We start from the raw sequence: 14,271 nt of genomic DNA, 5'->3' as shown, positions 1-14,271 counted from the left end.
TTCAGTGGAGATCAGCTGGCTGCAGGGTCTCTGGGGAGAGAAGGGTCTGTGCAGGGCTGTGGTGAGAGGCGGGCTGGGCTGGAGGGGCCTAGGAGGCCAGTATTCTCCCTTCTCTCCCTTCTCTGACCAAGGCAGATTGGAGGCCAGGGTGCCCGCCAGGCTGCCTGACACCCACAGATGGGTGGAGCTCAGTGCTGCTCCAGCGGGCAAGACGGGTGGGAAGACTGTGGCCCACCACGTGGGGTACTCCTGGTGAGGCAGGCAGACCTGGCCCTGTGGGTTTGGGGGTTCTGTGCCAGCTCTGCTCACGTCTTCATGTGTGGAGGGGATGTGAGTTAGGCTGTCAGAACAGTGCGGGCTCGAGGCACACACGTTTCGTCTGGCTTCGGGCGGGGCGCGGCAGGTGGGTGAGGCTGCGGTGGTGGCTGCTGCCCAGGGTGGGAGGCTCAGGGGAGGCGCTCGGCAACAGGAGCAGGAAGTGATGAGGTGGGGAGCTCAGCCGAGGGCTGCACAAAGACCTTCCTCGCCTGCCCCAGACAGAGCTGAGGACCCCTGGCCGTGGGCTTGGTAAGTGCCGGGGCAGATCCCCAAGTCTCTTGGTTCCCAAGTGCCCTCCTGAGGGGCAGCTGGGGTCTGGGAGGCCTTGGGACGTGGCTGTAGCTGGGTTAGTCGGCCGGGCTGAAACCCACTCCCTGGGTCTGGGCAGACTGGCCCCAAACTCCAGAGACCACCCCTCACCCACCAGCCGCTGCCTCTGTGCTGCGTGATGTGCTGACTATAAGGCGTCCCCCGCCCCCAGAATTCTGCTAATCCCCAAGAAGGGGACAGATCCTCTGGCAGAGACAGTGGCAGACAAGAAGAGCCAGAAGTGGGGTGGGGGTATCAGCACCCCCAGCAGCTGCTGCTGCCTGCTGACCCAGCCTCCAGCTTCTCCCAGTTCTGGGCTCTGCGGCGAGTGGCTTGGGGGCGCTACCTGACACAGGAGACCATGTCTGGGCAGAGGGTGGCTGCAGGTGGCGTCTGTGGCCTGTGGCGCACACCCAGGGCCTCCCCCCGATGCTGGTTACAATTTGGGCTACCGTGGCCACAGCTGCCCTGCCCCTCCTCGTGGCCGTGCTGGGCGTTACCATGGTCACCTGCAGGGACACCGAGGGGCCAGGCAGAGCAGCCCTTGCTCACCTCACCTCACCGGGAGCCCCCGCCAGAAGGGAAGGTGGGCACCTCTGGGAGGAAGGGGCTGCCAGGCCTTGGGGCTTCCTGTGCTGAGTCAGAGCAGGAGCGGGAGACGCAGGAGCTCCTCAGCCGCGGGAGGTGCAGATTTGGCGCTGCCAAGCGGCGTAGGTCCCCTCGGCCAGCACCCAGTGCCCCTTTCTTCTGCCCCCAGGGTCTTGGCTTCACAGGATGGGGCTGCCAGTGTCCTGGGCTCCTTCTGCCCTCTGGGTTCTAGGGTGCTGCGCCCTGCTCCTCTGGCTGTGGTCGCTGTGCACAGCCTGCCGCAGGTACGTCCATCAGCCCGGTTCTGTCTGGCGCCTTCCTGCGGCTGCCATTCAGCCCGGCGCGGGAAGGGGCTGGAGGTAGGTCCGCGCCCCCAGCTTTGTAGCGCCCCTGCACTGGGCCTTGGACCTGAGGCTGACGACCCCGCCCCCCACCTCTACCCCCAAGGCCTGAGGACACTCTAGCCCCCAGGAAGAGGGTGCGGAGGCAGCGGGCGAGGCTGCAGGGCAGTGCGATGGGAGCGGAAGCGGTGAGTGCCAGGCTGTCCCGGGGACCAGGGCGGGGCCCGCAGGGGACCGACCAGCCTTCCTCGCCCCCAGTCCCTGCTGAGGCGGACCCACCTCTGCTCCCTCAGCAAGTCGGACACCAGACTGCACGAGCTGCACCGGGGCCCGCGCAGCAGCAGGGGTGAGCGGAGGGCGGGACGGGGGTGGCCAGGCGGGGCTTACTGTGCAGCGTGCCAACCCCTGGGTCAGACCTGCTCCTGCCCCCTGCCCCGAGTGAACTCTGCCCTGACCCCACCCCCAGCCCTGCGGCCTGCCAGCATGGATCTCCTGCGCCCACACTGGCTGGAGGTGTCCAGGGACATCACCGGACCGCAGGCAGCCCTCTCTGCCTTCCCACACCAGGAGCTGCCCTGGGCTCTGCCGGCAGCTGCAGCCACCGCAAGGTGCGCTGGCCCCGAGGCCACCTATTCCAACGTGGGGCTGGCGGCCCTCCCCGGGGTCAGCTTGGCGGCCAGCCCTGTGGTGGCTGAGTATGCCCGCGTCCAGAAGCGCAAAGGGACCCAACGCAGTCTCCAAGAGCCACAGCTGGGGAAGGCTGAGGTGACCCCGGCCGCTCAGGTAATGTGGGCCAGGGTGGGGCCCTGTGGGTAGGGCCGGCAGGTCCTCAGCAGGTAGGATGGTGCTGACCCCTCCTCGGGTTGGCTTCCTGTCTCCAGGTGGACGTCCTGTACTCCAGGGTCTGCAAGCCTAAAAGGAGGGACCCAGGACCCACCACAGACCCGCTGGACCCCAAGGGCCAGGGAGCGATTCTGGCCCTGGCGAGTGACCTGGCCTCCGCGACCCTCCCGCTCAGGGCCCTGGATGCGGACAGCAGCCCCCTGGAAAACGTGTATGAGAGCATCCGGGAGCTGGGGGACCCCGCTGGCAGGAGCAGCTCGTGCGGGACTCGGACGCCCCCTGCTTCCAGCTGCCCCAGCCTAGGGAGGGGCTGGAGACCCCTCCCTGCCCCGAACACTCAAGGACTTGTGCTCCGGCCTCCAGAGAGGCCCGTCCCCCGCCCCGCCCCGCCTCACAGCTGACAGCGCCAGTCCCAGGTCCCGGGCTGGCACCCGTGAGGTCCGTGAGGTCCTGGCCGCTCTGACAGCCGCGGCCTCCTCGAGCTCCAGGGAAGGCCCGCGTCTAAATAAAGCGCCCTCGCAGGAGGAACGCAGCCAGCCTCGCAGCCTGCTCTTCTTGAAAGCTGGGCGGGTTGGGGCGGGGGCTTGTCTGGAAGGCTTGGAGCTGTCCCCTCTGGCCTTGGGGGGCTGACTGCCCCCGGGGCGCCCGGGCCTAGCCGAGGCGGTGCTCCTGCCGGCCAGACTCCCGGTCAGTGCGGGGACGGGGTCCGAGTCGCTCCCGGGGGGCAGCGCAGCCGGCAGGGTGGCCGCCCCGGGGTGGGACTTGGACCCTGGACTCCACGGGAGGGCTCCGCCACCAGCCTGGTGTTACATAAGGGGTGGGGGAGGTGGGCAGTCGAGCGTTAAAGAGTAACCTGCTGTCGGGACGCCCGCCAAGGACTCGCGGCCCCTTCCCCGGCTCTGGCAGCTCTGCGAGCGCGCCCATGGGGCACCGGCCCTTCCCGGAGGGGCGCGCGGGGTGGGCGGAGGCCTCGGAGCGGGGCCGGGCCTCCCTCCCCAGGCCAGCGCGGGAGCGACCCGAAGGGGGCGGGCCCGGGGCGGGGCCTCTGAGCGCGGACCAGCGGGAGCGCGGCCGGCCGGGCCCGCCTGCCTGCGGTGTGGACGCCGCGCGGCCAATGCGCGCACCGGGGCGGGGCGGGGCGGGGCGGGGCGGGCAGCCTCCGGGCGGCGCGGCGCGGGCGGCGGCCGGATCCAGGGCGGGGGTCGGCGGCCCGGCCAGCCCGGCCCGGCCCGGGGCCGCGTCCTGAGAGTCAGCCCTCGCCGCTGCAGCCTCGGCGCCCGGCCGGCCGGCCATGGAGAGCCCCCCGCCCCGCGCCGCCGGCCGGGACCCCGGTGCGCTGCGGGCCGAGGCGCCCTGGCTGCACGCAGAGGGTCCGGGGCCGCGCGCCGCGCCCGTGACGGTGCCCACGCCGCCGCAGGTACCGGGCGCCGGTGGGCGGGGGCGCCGACCAAGTTTCTCTCGCTGCAAAGATGGCGTCAGTGCTGCCCAAACTTCGGGCCCCCGGGGGCGGGGCGGCGGGGAGGGCGGCAGCGTCGGTCCGCGCGTGTCCGTGGGTCCCGCCGGGGCTGCGCCGGGCGGCCGGGGAGTCCTTCCCGCCGCGCCGGGCTGGGGGCGGGGTCGGGGGCGGGGCCGCGCCGTCCACACCGGCCGCAGCCGGTTTTCGAGGCGGGCTCCGAGCGGATCCGCGGCGGAGGTGGAGGGAACCCCCGGCCGCCGCCTCCTCTGAGTCTGCCCCCTCCCCATCTGCAGGGCTCTTCCGTGGGCGGCGGCTTCGCGGGCTTGGAGTTCGCGCGGCCGCCGGAGTCGGAGCCGCGGGCCTCGGACCTGGGGGCCCCCGGGAAGTGGGCGGGGGCGGCGGCGGGGCCCCGGACTCCATCGGCGCACATCCCCGTCCCCGCGCAGAGGTGAGCGGGAGGCGCGGTGTCCCGGGACTCGGGGTGCGCAGGGGCGGTGGGTGGGGTGCGGAGACGCGCTTTCCCGCCCCTTCCCTCGGGAGGCCCCGACGGAGGCCAGGTCAGGGCTCCAGGTTTGTAATCCCCAGCCACCCCCAAGCTCTTCAGTCCTGGAGGAGTTGAGCAGAAATGATTGATCGGTGACTCGAGTCCCTCCGCCTCCCTCCGCCGCAGTTCCTCGGGGTAGAGCTCAGAACCGGGAGGGGGTGGCTGTGCGTCTCTGTGCAGAAGAGGCTGCGCGGTCGGTGTGGGGCGACTGTCCAGGAATCCCTGGGGCTCCTGACCGCCACCTCCCAACCCCTGCCAGGCCGGACACCTCGGTCTGGCTGCCCGGGCAGGGGCGGGCTCTGGCCTGGCTGGCTGGGGCCTGGGGAGCTGCCCGTGCTTCCAGCCCAGTCTCCCGCTGGCTGCTGCCGGCTGCTGGCCACTCCCACATCCCAGGCCTGGCGTGAGGCCCACAGCTGCTGTTGCACAATCCTGGTTAATGTGTGATAGGGGGAGGCCTGGGCCTGGCCCGCCTCTCTGCCAGGGCTTCAGACCCCTGCCCAGCACCAGGGTCTGAAGGAACCACAGTGGAGCCAAGCCCGCGGTGTGGAGAACTCAGGCTTCAGGAGACCCTGGCCCGGCTCCTGGTGGCTTTCAGCTCTCACTGCAACCTGAGCTGGGGGAGGAGCCAGGCCTCATGCCCAGAGCTGGGAGTGGGGAGCCTGGTGTGCACGCGTGCCCAGGCCTGCACGTGGACCGACCAGGGGAGGGGCCCAGAGGTCTGGCTGGGTCACCCGCACCCTGCCCCCATCTCCTCCAGAGCCACCCCAGGAAAAGCCCGGCTGGACGAGGTCATGGCTGCCGCTGCCCTTACAAGCCTGTCCACCAGCCCTCTCCTTCTGGGGGCCCCAGTTGCAGCCTTCAGCCCAGGTAAGGCTCAGATGTCTGCATTTAGCACTGTGGGTGGGGACAGGGCTCAGAACCTACAGCCCACCCAGCCTCTGTGGGGCAAGCAAAACCCTCAAACCTGGGACTGCTTTCTAAAATGGACTTCCGCACCCTCAGTACCCCTTACTGAGGCCAAAGCTGCAGGACCCAGGCCTTCTGGCCTCCCTGACCTGTTTACCTCCACGTCGCTGGCCACACACATCTGCTGACCCTTTCCTGTGCTGGGGGTGTTTCTCCCCAAGTCCTGGGGCCAGCTCCTCCAAGACGCTGTGCCCACCAGGCTCACCCGGGACTCGGTGAACAGGAGCAGCTCAGGGTTAGGGACTCCCTAGACCCACCCAAAGTTCTAAGGCAGAGGGCGTGTCCCTACAGAGCCTGGCCTGGAGCCCTGGAAGGAGGCCCTCCTACGGCCCCCAGGCAGCTACAGCAGCAGCAGCAACAGTGGAGACTGGGGCTGGGACTTGGCCAGTGACCAGTCCTCTCCGTCCACCCCGTCACCCCCACTGCCCCCCGAGGCAGCCCACTTTCTGTTCGGGGAGCCCACGCTGAGGAAAAGGAAGGTGAGCTTGGGGGCGGCCCCCAGGGAGGGGCGGGTGTGGCGGCTGAGCCTGACCCTGGTCCCTGTTGCTGCAGAGCCTGGCCCAGGTCATGTTCCAGTGTCTGTGGAAGAGCTGTGGGAAGGTGTTGAGCACGGCATCCGCGATGCAGAGACACATCCGCCTGGTGCACCTGGGGTGCGGCGGGGCCTGGGGTGCGGTGGGGCCTGCGGGCTGGCTGGGTTTATGAGGCCTGGCCAGGCCACCCCTTCAGCTTCCACTGGCTGTGTCCCCAGCAGGAGGCAGGCAGAGCCTGAGCAGAGTGACGGTGAGGAGGACTTCTACTACACAGAGCTGGATGTCGGTGTGGACACGCTGACGGACGGGCTGTCCAGCCTGACTCCAGTGTCCCCCACGGCCTCCATGCCGCCTGCCTTTCCCCGCCTGGAGCTGCCAGAGCTGCTGGAAGCCCCAGCCCTGCCTAGTCCCCTGCAGCCAACCGCCCTGCCCCTGCCCCCACCTCCACCCCGTGTCCTGAGCGCTGTTGCTAACCCCCAGTCCTGCCACAGTGACCGTGTCTACCAGGTGGGTAAGGCCACTGGTGGCAGCTGGGGCAGGTCTCAGGGCCCTCTGGAGGGGAGTGAATCCCTGACTGTGTCTCCCTGCAGGGCTGCCTGACGCCTGCCCGTCTGGAGCCGCAGCCCACGGAGGTTGGAGCCTGCCCACCCGCCTTGTCCTCCAGGACCGGAGTCAGCCTGAGGTGCGTGTGGGCTGAGGGCCTGCGGCCGCCACCAGCTGAAGAGGGTCCTCGTCTCACAGCACCCCATGCCCTGTGCCCCCCCAGGAAGCCCCGTGGCGATGCGAAGAAGTGCCGGAAAGTGTATGGCATGGAGCGCCGGGACCTGTGGTGCACAGCCTGCCGCTGGAAGAAGGCCTGCCAGCGGTTCCTGGACTAAGTCCGGCTCATTCAAGAACATAACCTACCACCTTCTCCCTCCCCACGCCAACCCCAGGCCTGGAGCTGAAACAGCCCAGGGAGAGCCCCAGGGCCTGGCCTTCACCAGCTGCAGGGTCTGCTTTTAACTGGGGGGGGCTGACCCTGAATCCCCCCAGGTCGGGGAGGGGTCCCACCACTCAAAGTGCCTCTGAAGAAACCAGCTTTTTGCACTAAAGCCAAACCGCTGCCCCCTTAGCCCCAGGGGCCCTGGGGGCAGCTGCCCCCCTGCCTGTCGGCCCGTGGATTTGTCAAGGGTGTTATGGGCCCAGCTTTGGGGGCCAGTCCTGATGCACTTTGAGGAGTGTTGGGGAGAGGACTCCCCCACTTGCACTTAACTCGATGGCTCTCGGGCCCTGGGGCTGTTTTTACCATGTTTTTGAAGCTCAGGTGTCTCGCGTCTGGGCTGCACCAGGCGAAGAGAGAAATTAAAGATTTGAGGTTTTTCCAGAAGCTTTGTCTGCCTCTTGGGAGGAAGGCTGTGGGGCTGGGACCTTGTGGTGGGCGAGTGGGTGGAGGCTGGCAGTCGGCCGCCCCCACCCCAGGAGAGGCCGGAGGAAGGATCATCTGAAACGCAGGAGGCATCTGCTTGGAGCAGCAATTCCCCAATTTATTGAAAGTGATCGCTTTGCAAGGATGTCTAAGCTAATCCCGTCACAGAAAGGAAACGCACAGGCGCCTAGGCAGAAACTTCGAGACTCGCTGCAGAGGCCACAAGAACCCACGGCCACAGAGAGGCAGGACGGCAGAGCCGTGATTTCCCGCCAAGCGATTATGAGAACCTCTTCCCCCAATGGTAGACACATCTCCAAAACAAACACAGGTTTATAACAATAATAGAAAGTCAATATAATATAGATTATCCCCGGAAAAAATCAACAATCTTCAAACACTGCCTTTTTTTTTGTCTGTTTTGTTTTTGTTGACAGGTTGAAAGCATGTTGAAAAAATAAATATTTAAGAAAAGCACACACAGCACCCTCACTACAAGCAGTTCTAAAAGGGCTGCATACAAAACACAATATAAGATCTGAAAAATAAAAAACACCACCATTAAGTATGGCTTTCATAAGAGTTGCACATGTCACAGAATGAGCTAAAATAAGATTATCTTTTATAATATTGCAAAAAGTTCCAGTTTTTGCATTTTCTCAGTTTTTTTTTTAAAGAGGAAGATGTGCAAAGTTGGAAGCAGTAAGCTGCGTCTTCTGAGTCAGGTCCCTACGTAGCCCTGGCAGTGTCCTGTTTCCCAAAGCCCAGAGAGCCCCAGTGTACAGCCTGGTCAGGATCCCAAGCTTGATAGAAAAATCATGGTGTCCCTGCCCACCCCCCCACCCCCAGATAACACCACCCCCAATGGACTGTATTTCCCACTTTGGTGTTGCAAACACCAAAATACAAACACACAAACAAAAATACAAAATGTGAAATGTAATCTACACATTTTTCCTCTTCATAAAAAAATATTTATTAGTTTGAACATCGATTTAAAAAAAAATCAGTCACGTAAAAAAAAACCCTTCATGACATGTCTTTTCCCTCCACGCCTCCTGAGAGATGGACGTGTGCACCTGGGCCTCGGAAATCCCACACTCTTCAGTCGGCAAACTGCGAACAAGAACAAGAAATCTGCCGCACAGCAAACACTTGGGGAGGTCAGTGGGACAGTGTTGGTTTTAGGGAAGAAAATGCCCCTGTAGCTCCGACAGGGAACCCCGAAACGGTCAGCAAAGGCTGCACGGAGTGAGCCGGCCAGACGGAGCAGGACATCCTGAGTGTGGAGGGGGAGGCGGGCCCGGGTCCTGGGCAGGGTGGCCTGAGAGCAGGGGACTGGTACAAAACCCAGAGACATTTGTGGGTAGCAAAGGTCTGGTTTCCAAATGCATTTTATAAGAAAGTCAGTCTGTTTAGAAAAGGGGTTTAAAAATCAGGGGGAGGTACAAAGTTCTGAGAATTCTCAGAGGCCAGGGCGGGGTTGGCCTGGGGTGAGGGCGGAGGGCTCCGCAGGAGCTCCGTGGTGGCCGTGCTGTCCCCCGGGGGACTCGTGCCAGAGCTGCCCCCCTTGCTCGGTATGAGTGGGCAGGGCAAGCGCTGGCTCCTATCCCCACACTCCGTGTGCAGAAAAATCTTGGCCTCTTTCTCCAGCTTAGAGGAGCCACAGCCTCTGAGCTGAGGCGTGTGTGTGATGACAGCTCCAGCCAGGGCACCCTGTCATTGGTAGAACTGGGAGCCGATGTCAAAAAAACAAAAGCCGTGACTCCTGCGCTGTACTTGGAGTCCTCCATGCACTCCTCCACAGGACCCCCGGCCAGCCCAGCCCTCCCCGAGCAGCAGCGGTCAGGGAAGCTGGTGCTTTACCTGACAATGTGGGTAAAAGCCTGGTATACAGGCTAGAAAAAGAGAGAGTAAAACCTCTTTCCACGCAGCCCTGAAGCTCAGCACTCCAGGGGGTCTTCACACGGGCAGGTCCTGGAGGGAAGGAGGAGGCCGCCGCGCCCACCTCCCATCCGAAGGCACAGCACCGCAGTGGTGGCCTGTGCCAGAGGAGGGGGTGAGGGATGGAATGTCCTGGTGGTGAGGGCACAGGCAGCCTGAACGAGAAGACAGGATGCGGCAACTGTCCTGAGGCTGTGAGTCTGGGCAGTCTGCCTCCGGGACCCCCAAAGCCAGGCAGTGCACCACGGCGCACACCGTGGGACCCTTGCTTTTCACTCAGGAAAAGAAAGAACATGTGAGCGCGTTTGAAAACACAGCAAGAGGACCTGACCACAAGCTAAAGGAAAAACAACCCTATATAGCTTCATCAAGTGAGAAAAATAATGCCAAACAAAATAATTTTATGTAACTACCTGGATATGTCTCTGACTACTTAAAAATTTGGTTACCCACGCGGGGAGGTGTAAGCAGCACACTGCAGTTAGGAACACCGCCTCCAGTGTTAGCAGCAAAGGCAGGAGCCCAGCTCCAGCCCGTCCAGGAGGGGTCAGCAGGAGCGGCCGGGCTGGGCCATGGGCAGAACAGGACGGGCAGAGCCCAGGGTGGACACAGCAGCCCAAGGCTCTCCAAGGAAGTGCACATGACTGAGCGAAGGCCCTTGCAGAGGGAACCTGGTGTAGCCTGAAGTTGGGGGGGCACAGGGCTGAGGGTCCCCTCCTGGAAGGAGCCCACAGGGCTGTGTCCACCTAAGATAGCACCTGGAGCCCTCGGCCTCCAGCAGGGTTCTGCAGCTGTGTTGTGTGTTAAGCACCAAAGCCCAGAGGTAAGAGGGTGGCAGGGCTCTCTGTGCACTGCACCGGATTCTACAGGCTGCCACGGGCCACGGCTGCAGCCACAGGCAGTGACCTGGCTGCTAGGGGAGGGGAGGGCGGGCTCCAGCCGGGCTGACCGGGTGTCTGCAAAACTCTGCACCTGCTCAGGCCAGGAGCCTCTGGGCTGAACATACCACCCCGCCCAGTGCCCACTGGACCTGGCCACAGGGCCGTCACGTGTCCAAGCCAGGCTGGCTGTCACAGGGACCACTCACACACTCGCACCACCTGCTGGGGACTTAGGACCGTGCTCTCCCTTCACTCAAACCCACCCTGTGACCTCCCCCAACTCACTTCATTTCTGGTCCCAGAGCACCCCTCTTGCTGGGGTCTCACCTGCTTCTTGGCCCACAGGGCTGGTTTCCGTGGGGGGTGGGTTCAGGGGGAAGCAGAGGAGGGGCCGCGAGAGGGGTGAGCATGGCCCTGGCCCTGCGGTGGAGACCCACCGGACACACACACAGGTGGACGAAGCGAGGCAGCCACCAACCCTGTCAGTGGGCGGGTCTAGGAGAGCCAGGCAAAGTCCTTGTCGGGGCCCCCCGGTGGGCTGCGCGGCCGCGGCGAGTCTTCCTCCTCCTTGTCGTCCACCAACAGCGCATCCTCGGGGGCCAGGCCCTCGTCATCCTCGCCCAGCTCCTCCGCCTCCCCTCGTGGGTCATCAGGGTCCTCCAGATAGGGCCCATCACCTGGGAACAGCGCCTCTGGAGAGCCCTCGCCGCCTCCGCCGCCGTGGTCCAGGGGCCCGGTCATGCCGCGGCCAGCACAGTCGGCACACACACCATGGCGCCGGGAGCCATGCCTGATGCCCACGCTGGCGGCAGACATGAAGACGCGGCTGCACACCTTGCATACGTACTTCTTGTCCTTGCTGTGGACCTGCGGGGGCAGGACAGGGGTTGAGTAGGGCCCGGTGGAGATGGGGAGGCAGGGCAGGGGGTGAGCAGGGCCCGGTGCAGGTGGGGGGAGCAGGGCAGGGGGTGAGCAGGGCCCGGTGGAGATGGGGAGGCGGGGCAGGGGGTGAGCAGGGCCCGGTGCAGGTGGGGGGAGCAGGGCAGGGGGTGAGCAGGGCCTGGTTGGGGTGGGGGGGCACAGCCTCCCGGGCCCTCAGAGCATCTGCACAGGCAGAGGCTCCTGGTGGGGGATTGTGGGGGAGGCGCACAGAGACAGGAGTGCTCAGACCCTGACCCCAGCTCCTGTCAGAGCCACACCAACGCAGCCCTGCCCCAAGGGCACGAGGGCGGCGGTGCCCCTCCCCTGCAAGCCCAGCCCCTGGTGGGCCAGTCTGAGTGTCCACACTGTGTGTCCAAGCACCCTCACCAGACGCCCTCCGGGTTGACACACTTCTCACGGGGGTCACACCATGCCCTCTGCCTAAAAGCCTGGCTTCCTCCAAACCTCCCTTCAGTACAGGCTGAGGGCCCCGCATTGGACTGGAGCTCACAGAGCTCCTCCTGTACCCAGCCATGGCTGTACGCCCTGTACAGGGACGGGCTGGGGTTGGGGCTGCCAGCTGGGCAGGTGGGCCCACACCTCAGCCTGGCTGTGTGGACACCCCCTCGGCCTGACCCCCTCAGCCCCTGACCGTGACTCCAGGAACGTGAAAAGGAGGCAACTCCCCCACTCTCAGGCTGTTTCAAGGTCAACTGAGACAGGCGAGAAGAGAGATGAGCATTTACGGTCCGAGGAGGAGTGTGGCTGCCAGGGAGGGCAGCCATGCTGTGCCCTGCGCTGGGCCCGGCAGGGAGACGGGGCAGCACCCATAAGAGGTCCATGTGGCAGGACATGAGGTGCTGGGCTCCTGGAGGGTCTCATCACCAGCCTGGAGGCCCGAGGGAACTACCACACGCTCTGGGGACATGTGGCCACAGGTGGGCTTCTGCTGAGGGTAGGTGGGGACACCCGTGCTGGGCAGAACAGGACCTCAGAAAGACACGGCCGGGGACGGGGGGGGGCGGCCCACGTACCCACTCACAGCACAGGCACCCTCGGCCAGGCCAACTCGAAGAGGCCTTGGGGGACTGGCCCTGATGCCTCACAGTACAGTCCCCGTCCCGGAGGCGGCAGGACCCACAGAGGACCCCGATAGCAACCCCTGGCCAAGTCCACACGAGGGGCTTCTCTGAGGTGGGCTGGCCTCAGGTCAGTCCTCCAGGCACTGATCCCAGGCTCCCCTCGGCTCCTCCCTCCATCCACAGGGCTGTCTCCTTCCTGGGTCTTGCAGTGCCTCTGAAGCTGCATGGAGAACTGAGGCTGGGATGTGCTTGTGACTTTGGCTCTCCTTAAACCATTCCAAACTGGTCAGTTTTCTCCCGTGAGCAAGTACATATACAATCAATGTGTGTCATGGCGAAAGAGGGTCCCTCTACACTGGTAAGATCTGTGACAGGCAGGTACCACAGTTACCACCTCCCCATCCTGGGGCTGGGCCCTGGCCCTTATACGCTTCCTGTCACTGGTCTCAGCGTCCCGAATCCATAGGCCCACAGGCCACCCCGCACAGCCTGACCTCCCCTTTCTCTAGAAACTTCTCACCTCCGTAACTTCCACAAAACCGGGAACCAGAAAGACCTCACTTCTCAAATGTTTGCCGCAGAGCAGCTGTGTGAGCTCTAAGCCTGGCCTGGCATGGGGGCTGCACAGGAACGTGACACCTTCGGGGGCAGCTGGTGGCCTTCAGGCCAGGGCAGCACCACACAGCCTACCTCAGATGCACAAAGACGTGAATTCTAGAAACAGAGCCTCAGACAAGTTGGTGCCAGGACTGCTCCTTTGGGCTTTTTGTTTTGCTGCATTTTAAACCAAGGACTTCCAGAACAAAAATTCAAGACAAACCACAGGAGAAACTTCCCAACAGGGCAACCTGGTGCACACAGGCCCAGGAAGGGTTGGATCAGGGCCAGTGTACCCACCAAGGCCCCTCGAGGCCTGGGCTCCCATGTGTGCAGGGGCCAGGGCACCTGAGGAGGCAGCAGGGACAGCCTGGGGTGGCACAGGGACCTTGTGGCCAGGGCTGGATGGCTGGGCACTCGTCGAAATGGGCAAATGCCCTGGAAAGAAGCAAGAAGGAAGATGGGGCACATTGGCAGCCCGCCCGGGCGCTGGGGCACTATGGCTACAAGAGGACAGCTGGCCCACCCTCCAAATGTGGCCCTGCCAAGGCGTGGGGGGTCCGGCCCCAGCACTGGTGCTCCTCCTGGAGTGGGTGGAGGGGCCACGCAGGCCAGGGAAGGGCTGACAGTGCCATCGTGAAAGTGGAGGCTGGACCAGCTGGAGTCTCCATGCTCTCAGGTCCAGGACCCCAGAGAAGGCCACACGCAGATTCTCCTCAGAAAAAGTCAAGCCCCCATATGCTTGTTTCTGTTGTTCTTTAGAGACAGGGTCTCACTCTGTTGCCCAGGCTGGAGTGCAGTGGTGCAATCACAGCTCACTGCAGCCTCAGTCTCATTGGGCTCAGGGGATCGTCCTGCCTCAGCCTCTCAAGTAGCCAGGACCATAAGTGTGTGCCACACTTGGCTAATTTTTTTTTTTTTTTTGGTAGAGACAGTCTCGCTATTTTGCCCAGGCTGTTCTCGAACTCCTGGCCTCAAGCTATCCTCCTGCCCCAGCCTCCCGAAGTGCTAGGATTACAGGCATGTACCACCACACTTGGCTTTCCATATGTTTCCAGGGAATTACAATCCCCTGAAGTCCAATCATGAAACCCCAGGATAAAAATCCCAGCCCTGGTTGGACACAGTGGCTCATACCTGTAATCCCAGCACTTTGAGAAGCAGAGGCAGGTGGCTCACTTGAGGCCAGTAGTTTGGGACTAGCCTGGGCAGCATAGCAAAATCCCATCACCACAAAACGCAAAAATCAGCTGGGCATGGTGGTGCATACCTGTAGTCCCAGCTACTTGGGAGGCTGAGGTGGGAGGATCGCTTGAGCCCGGGAGGTCAAAGTTGTAGCGAGCTGTGATCATGCCACTGCATTGCAGCCTAGGCAACACAATGAAACCCTGTCTCCAAAAAAAAAAAACAAAAACAAAAACAAAAACCCTAACGCTATCCAACGAGAAGGAACAAGCAGCCACAATGAAACTCAAACAGGATCAAAACGCTTACTGAGAGGTTAATATGGATTTGCTAAAAAAGATGTTGCAATCCACGT

At 63.5% G+C, this 14,271-nt stretch overlaps 3 protein-coding genes across 11 annotated transcripts in view; 2 read left to right on the top strand and 1 right to left on the bottom strand.

Annotated features, from left to right (window-relative positions):
* Nucleotides 1-108: 108 nt before the first annotated feature.
* LIME1 (Lck interacting transmembrane adaptor 1) lies at nucleotides 109-2,935 on the top strand. 4 transcript variants are annotated; one of them, XM_008010743.3, is made up of 6 exons: nucleotides 109-567; nucleotides 1,385-1,499; nucleotides 1,663-1,744; nucleotides 1,815-1,902; nucleotides 2,023-2,339; nucleotides 2,438-2,935. In XM_008010743.3, the coding sequence occupies exons 2-6, from the start codon at nucleotides 1,402-1,404 to the stop codon at nucleotides 2,798-2,800; spliced, it is 948 nt and encodes a 315-aa protein (XP_008008934.2). In that variant the 5' UTR covers nucleotides 109-567; nucleotides 1,385-1,401; the 3' UTR covers nucleotides 2,801-2,935. The 4 variants fall into 4 exon arrangements, 3 of the variants coding, with proteins under 3 accessions (XP_008008934.2, XP_072861275.1, XP_072861278.1); XR_005235002.2 differs by having other exon boundaries at nucleotides 109-1,499; nucleotides 1,850-1,902; nucleotides 2,438-2,545; XM_073005174.1 differs by having other exon boundaries at nucleotides 109-1,499.
* Nucleotides 2,936-3,573: 638 nt separating this feature from the next.
* On the top strand, nucleotides 3,574-7,267 carry SLC2A4RG (SLC2A4 regulator). 2 transcript variants are annotated; one of them, XM_073005136.1, is made up of 8 exons: nucleotides 3,574-3,816; nucleotides 4,149-4,303; nucleotides 5,157-5,266; nucleotides 5,657-5,844; nucleotides 5,918-6,018; nucleotides 6,117-6,405; nucleotides 6,489-6,580; nucleotides 6,665-7,267. In XM_073005136.1, exons 1-8 carry the CDS (start codon nucleotides 3,691-3,693, stop codon nucleotides 6,774-6,776), a joined length of 1,173 nt encoding a protein of 390 aa, XP_072861237.1. In that variant the 5' UTR covers nucleotides 3,574-3,690; the 3' UTR covers nucleotides 6,777-7,267. The 2 variants fall into 2 exon arrangements, with proteins under 2 accessions (XP_072861237.1, XP_008008793.3); XM_008010602.3 differs by having other exon boundaries at nucleotides 3,576-3,816; nucleotides 6,120-6,405.
* Nucleotides 7,268-7,398: 131 nt separating this feature from the next.
* The window catches only part of ZBTB46 (zinc finger and BTB domain containing 46), a 90,299-nt gene continuing 83,426 nt past the window's right edge, over nucleotides 7,399-14,271 (bottom strand). For all 5 annotated transcript variants that reach the window (XM_008010661.3, XM_073005121.1, XM_008010653.3 and 2 more), the window contains exon 5: nucleotides 7,399-10,998. In XM_008010661.3, the coding sequence (XP_008008852.2) occupies nucleotides 10,627-10,998 (372 nt within the window). In that variant the 3' untranslated portion in view covers nucleotides 7,399-10,626. The remainder of the gene's footprint in view (nucleotides 10,999-14,271) is intronic.

This window comes from Chlorocebus sabaeus, chromosome 2, assembly GCF_047675955.1.
Source record: "Chlorocebus sabaeus isolate Y175 chromosome 2, mChlSab1.0.hap1, whole genome shotgun sequence".
Taxonomy (NCBI): domain Eukaryota; kingdom Metazoa; phylum Chordata; class Mammalia; order Primates; family Cercopithecidae; genus Chlorocebus; species Chlorocebus sabaeus.
This window is presented reverse-complemented; position numbering and strand designations above follow the sequence as displayed.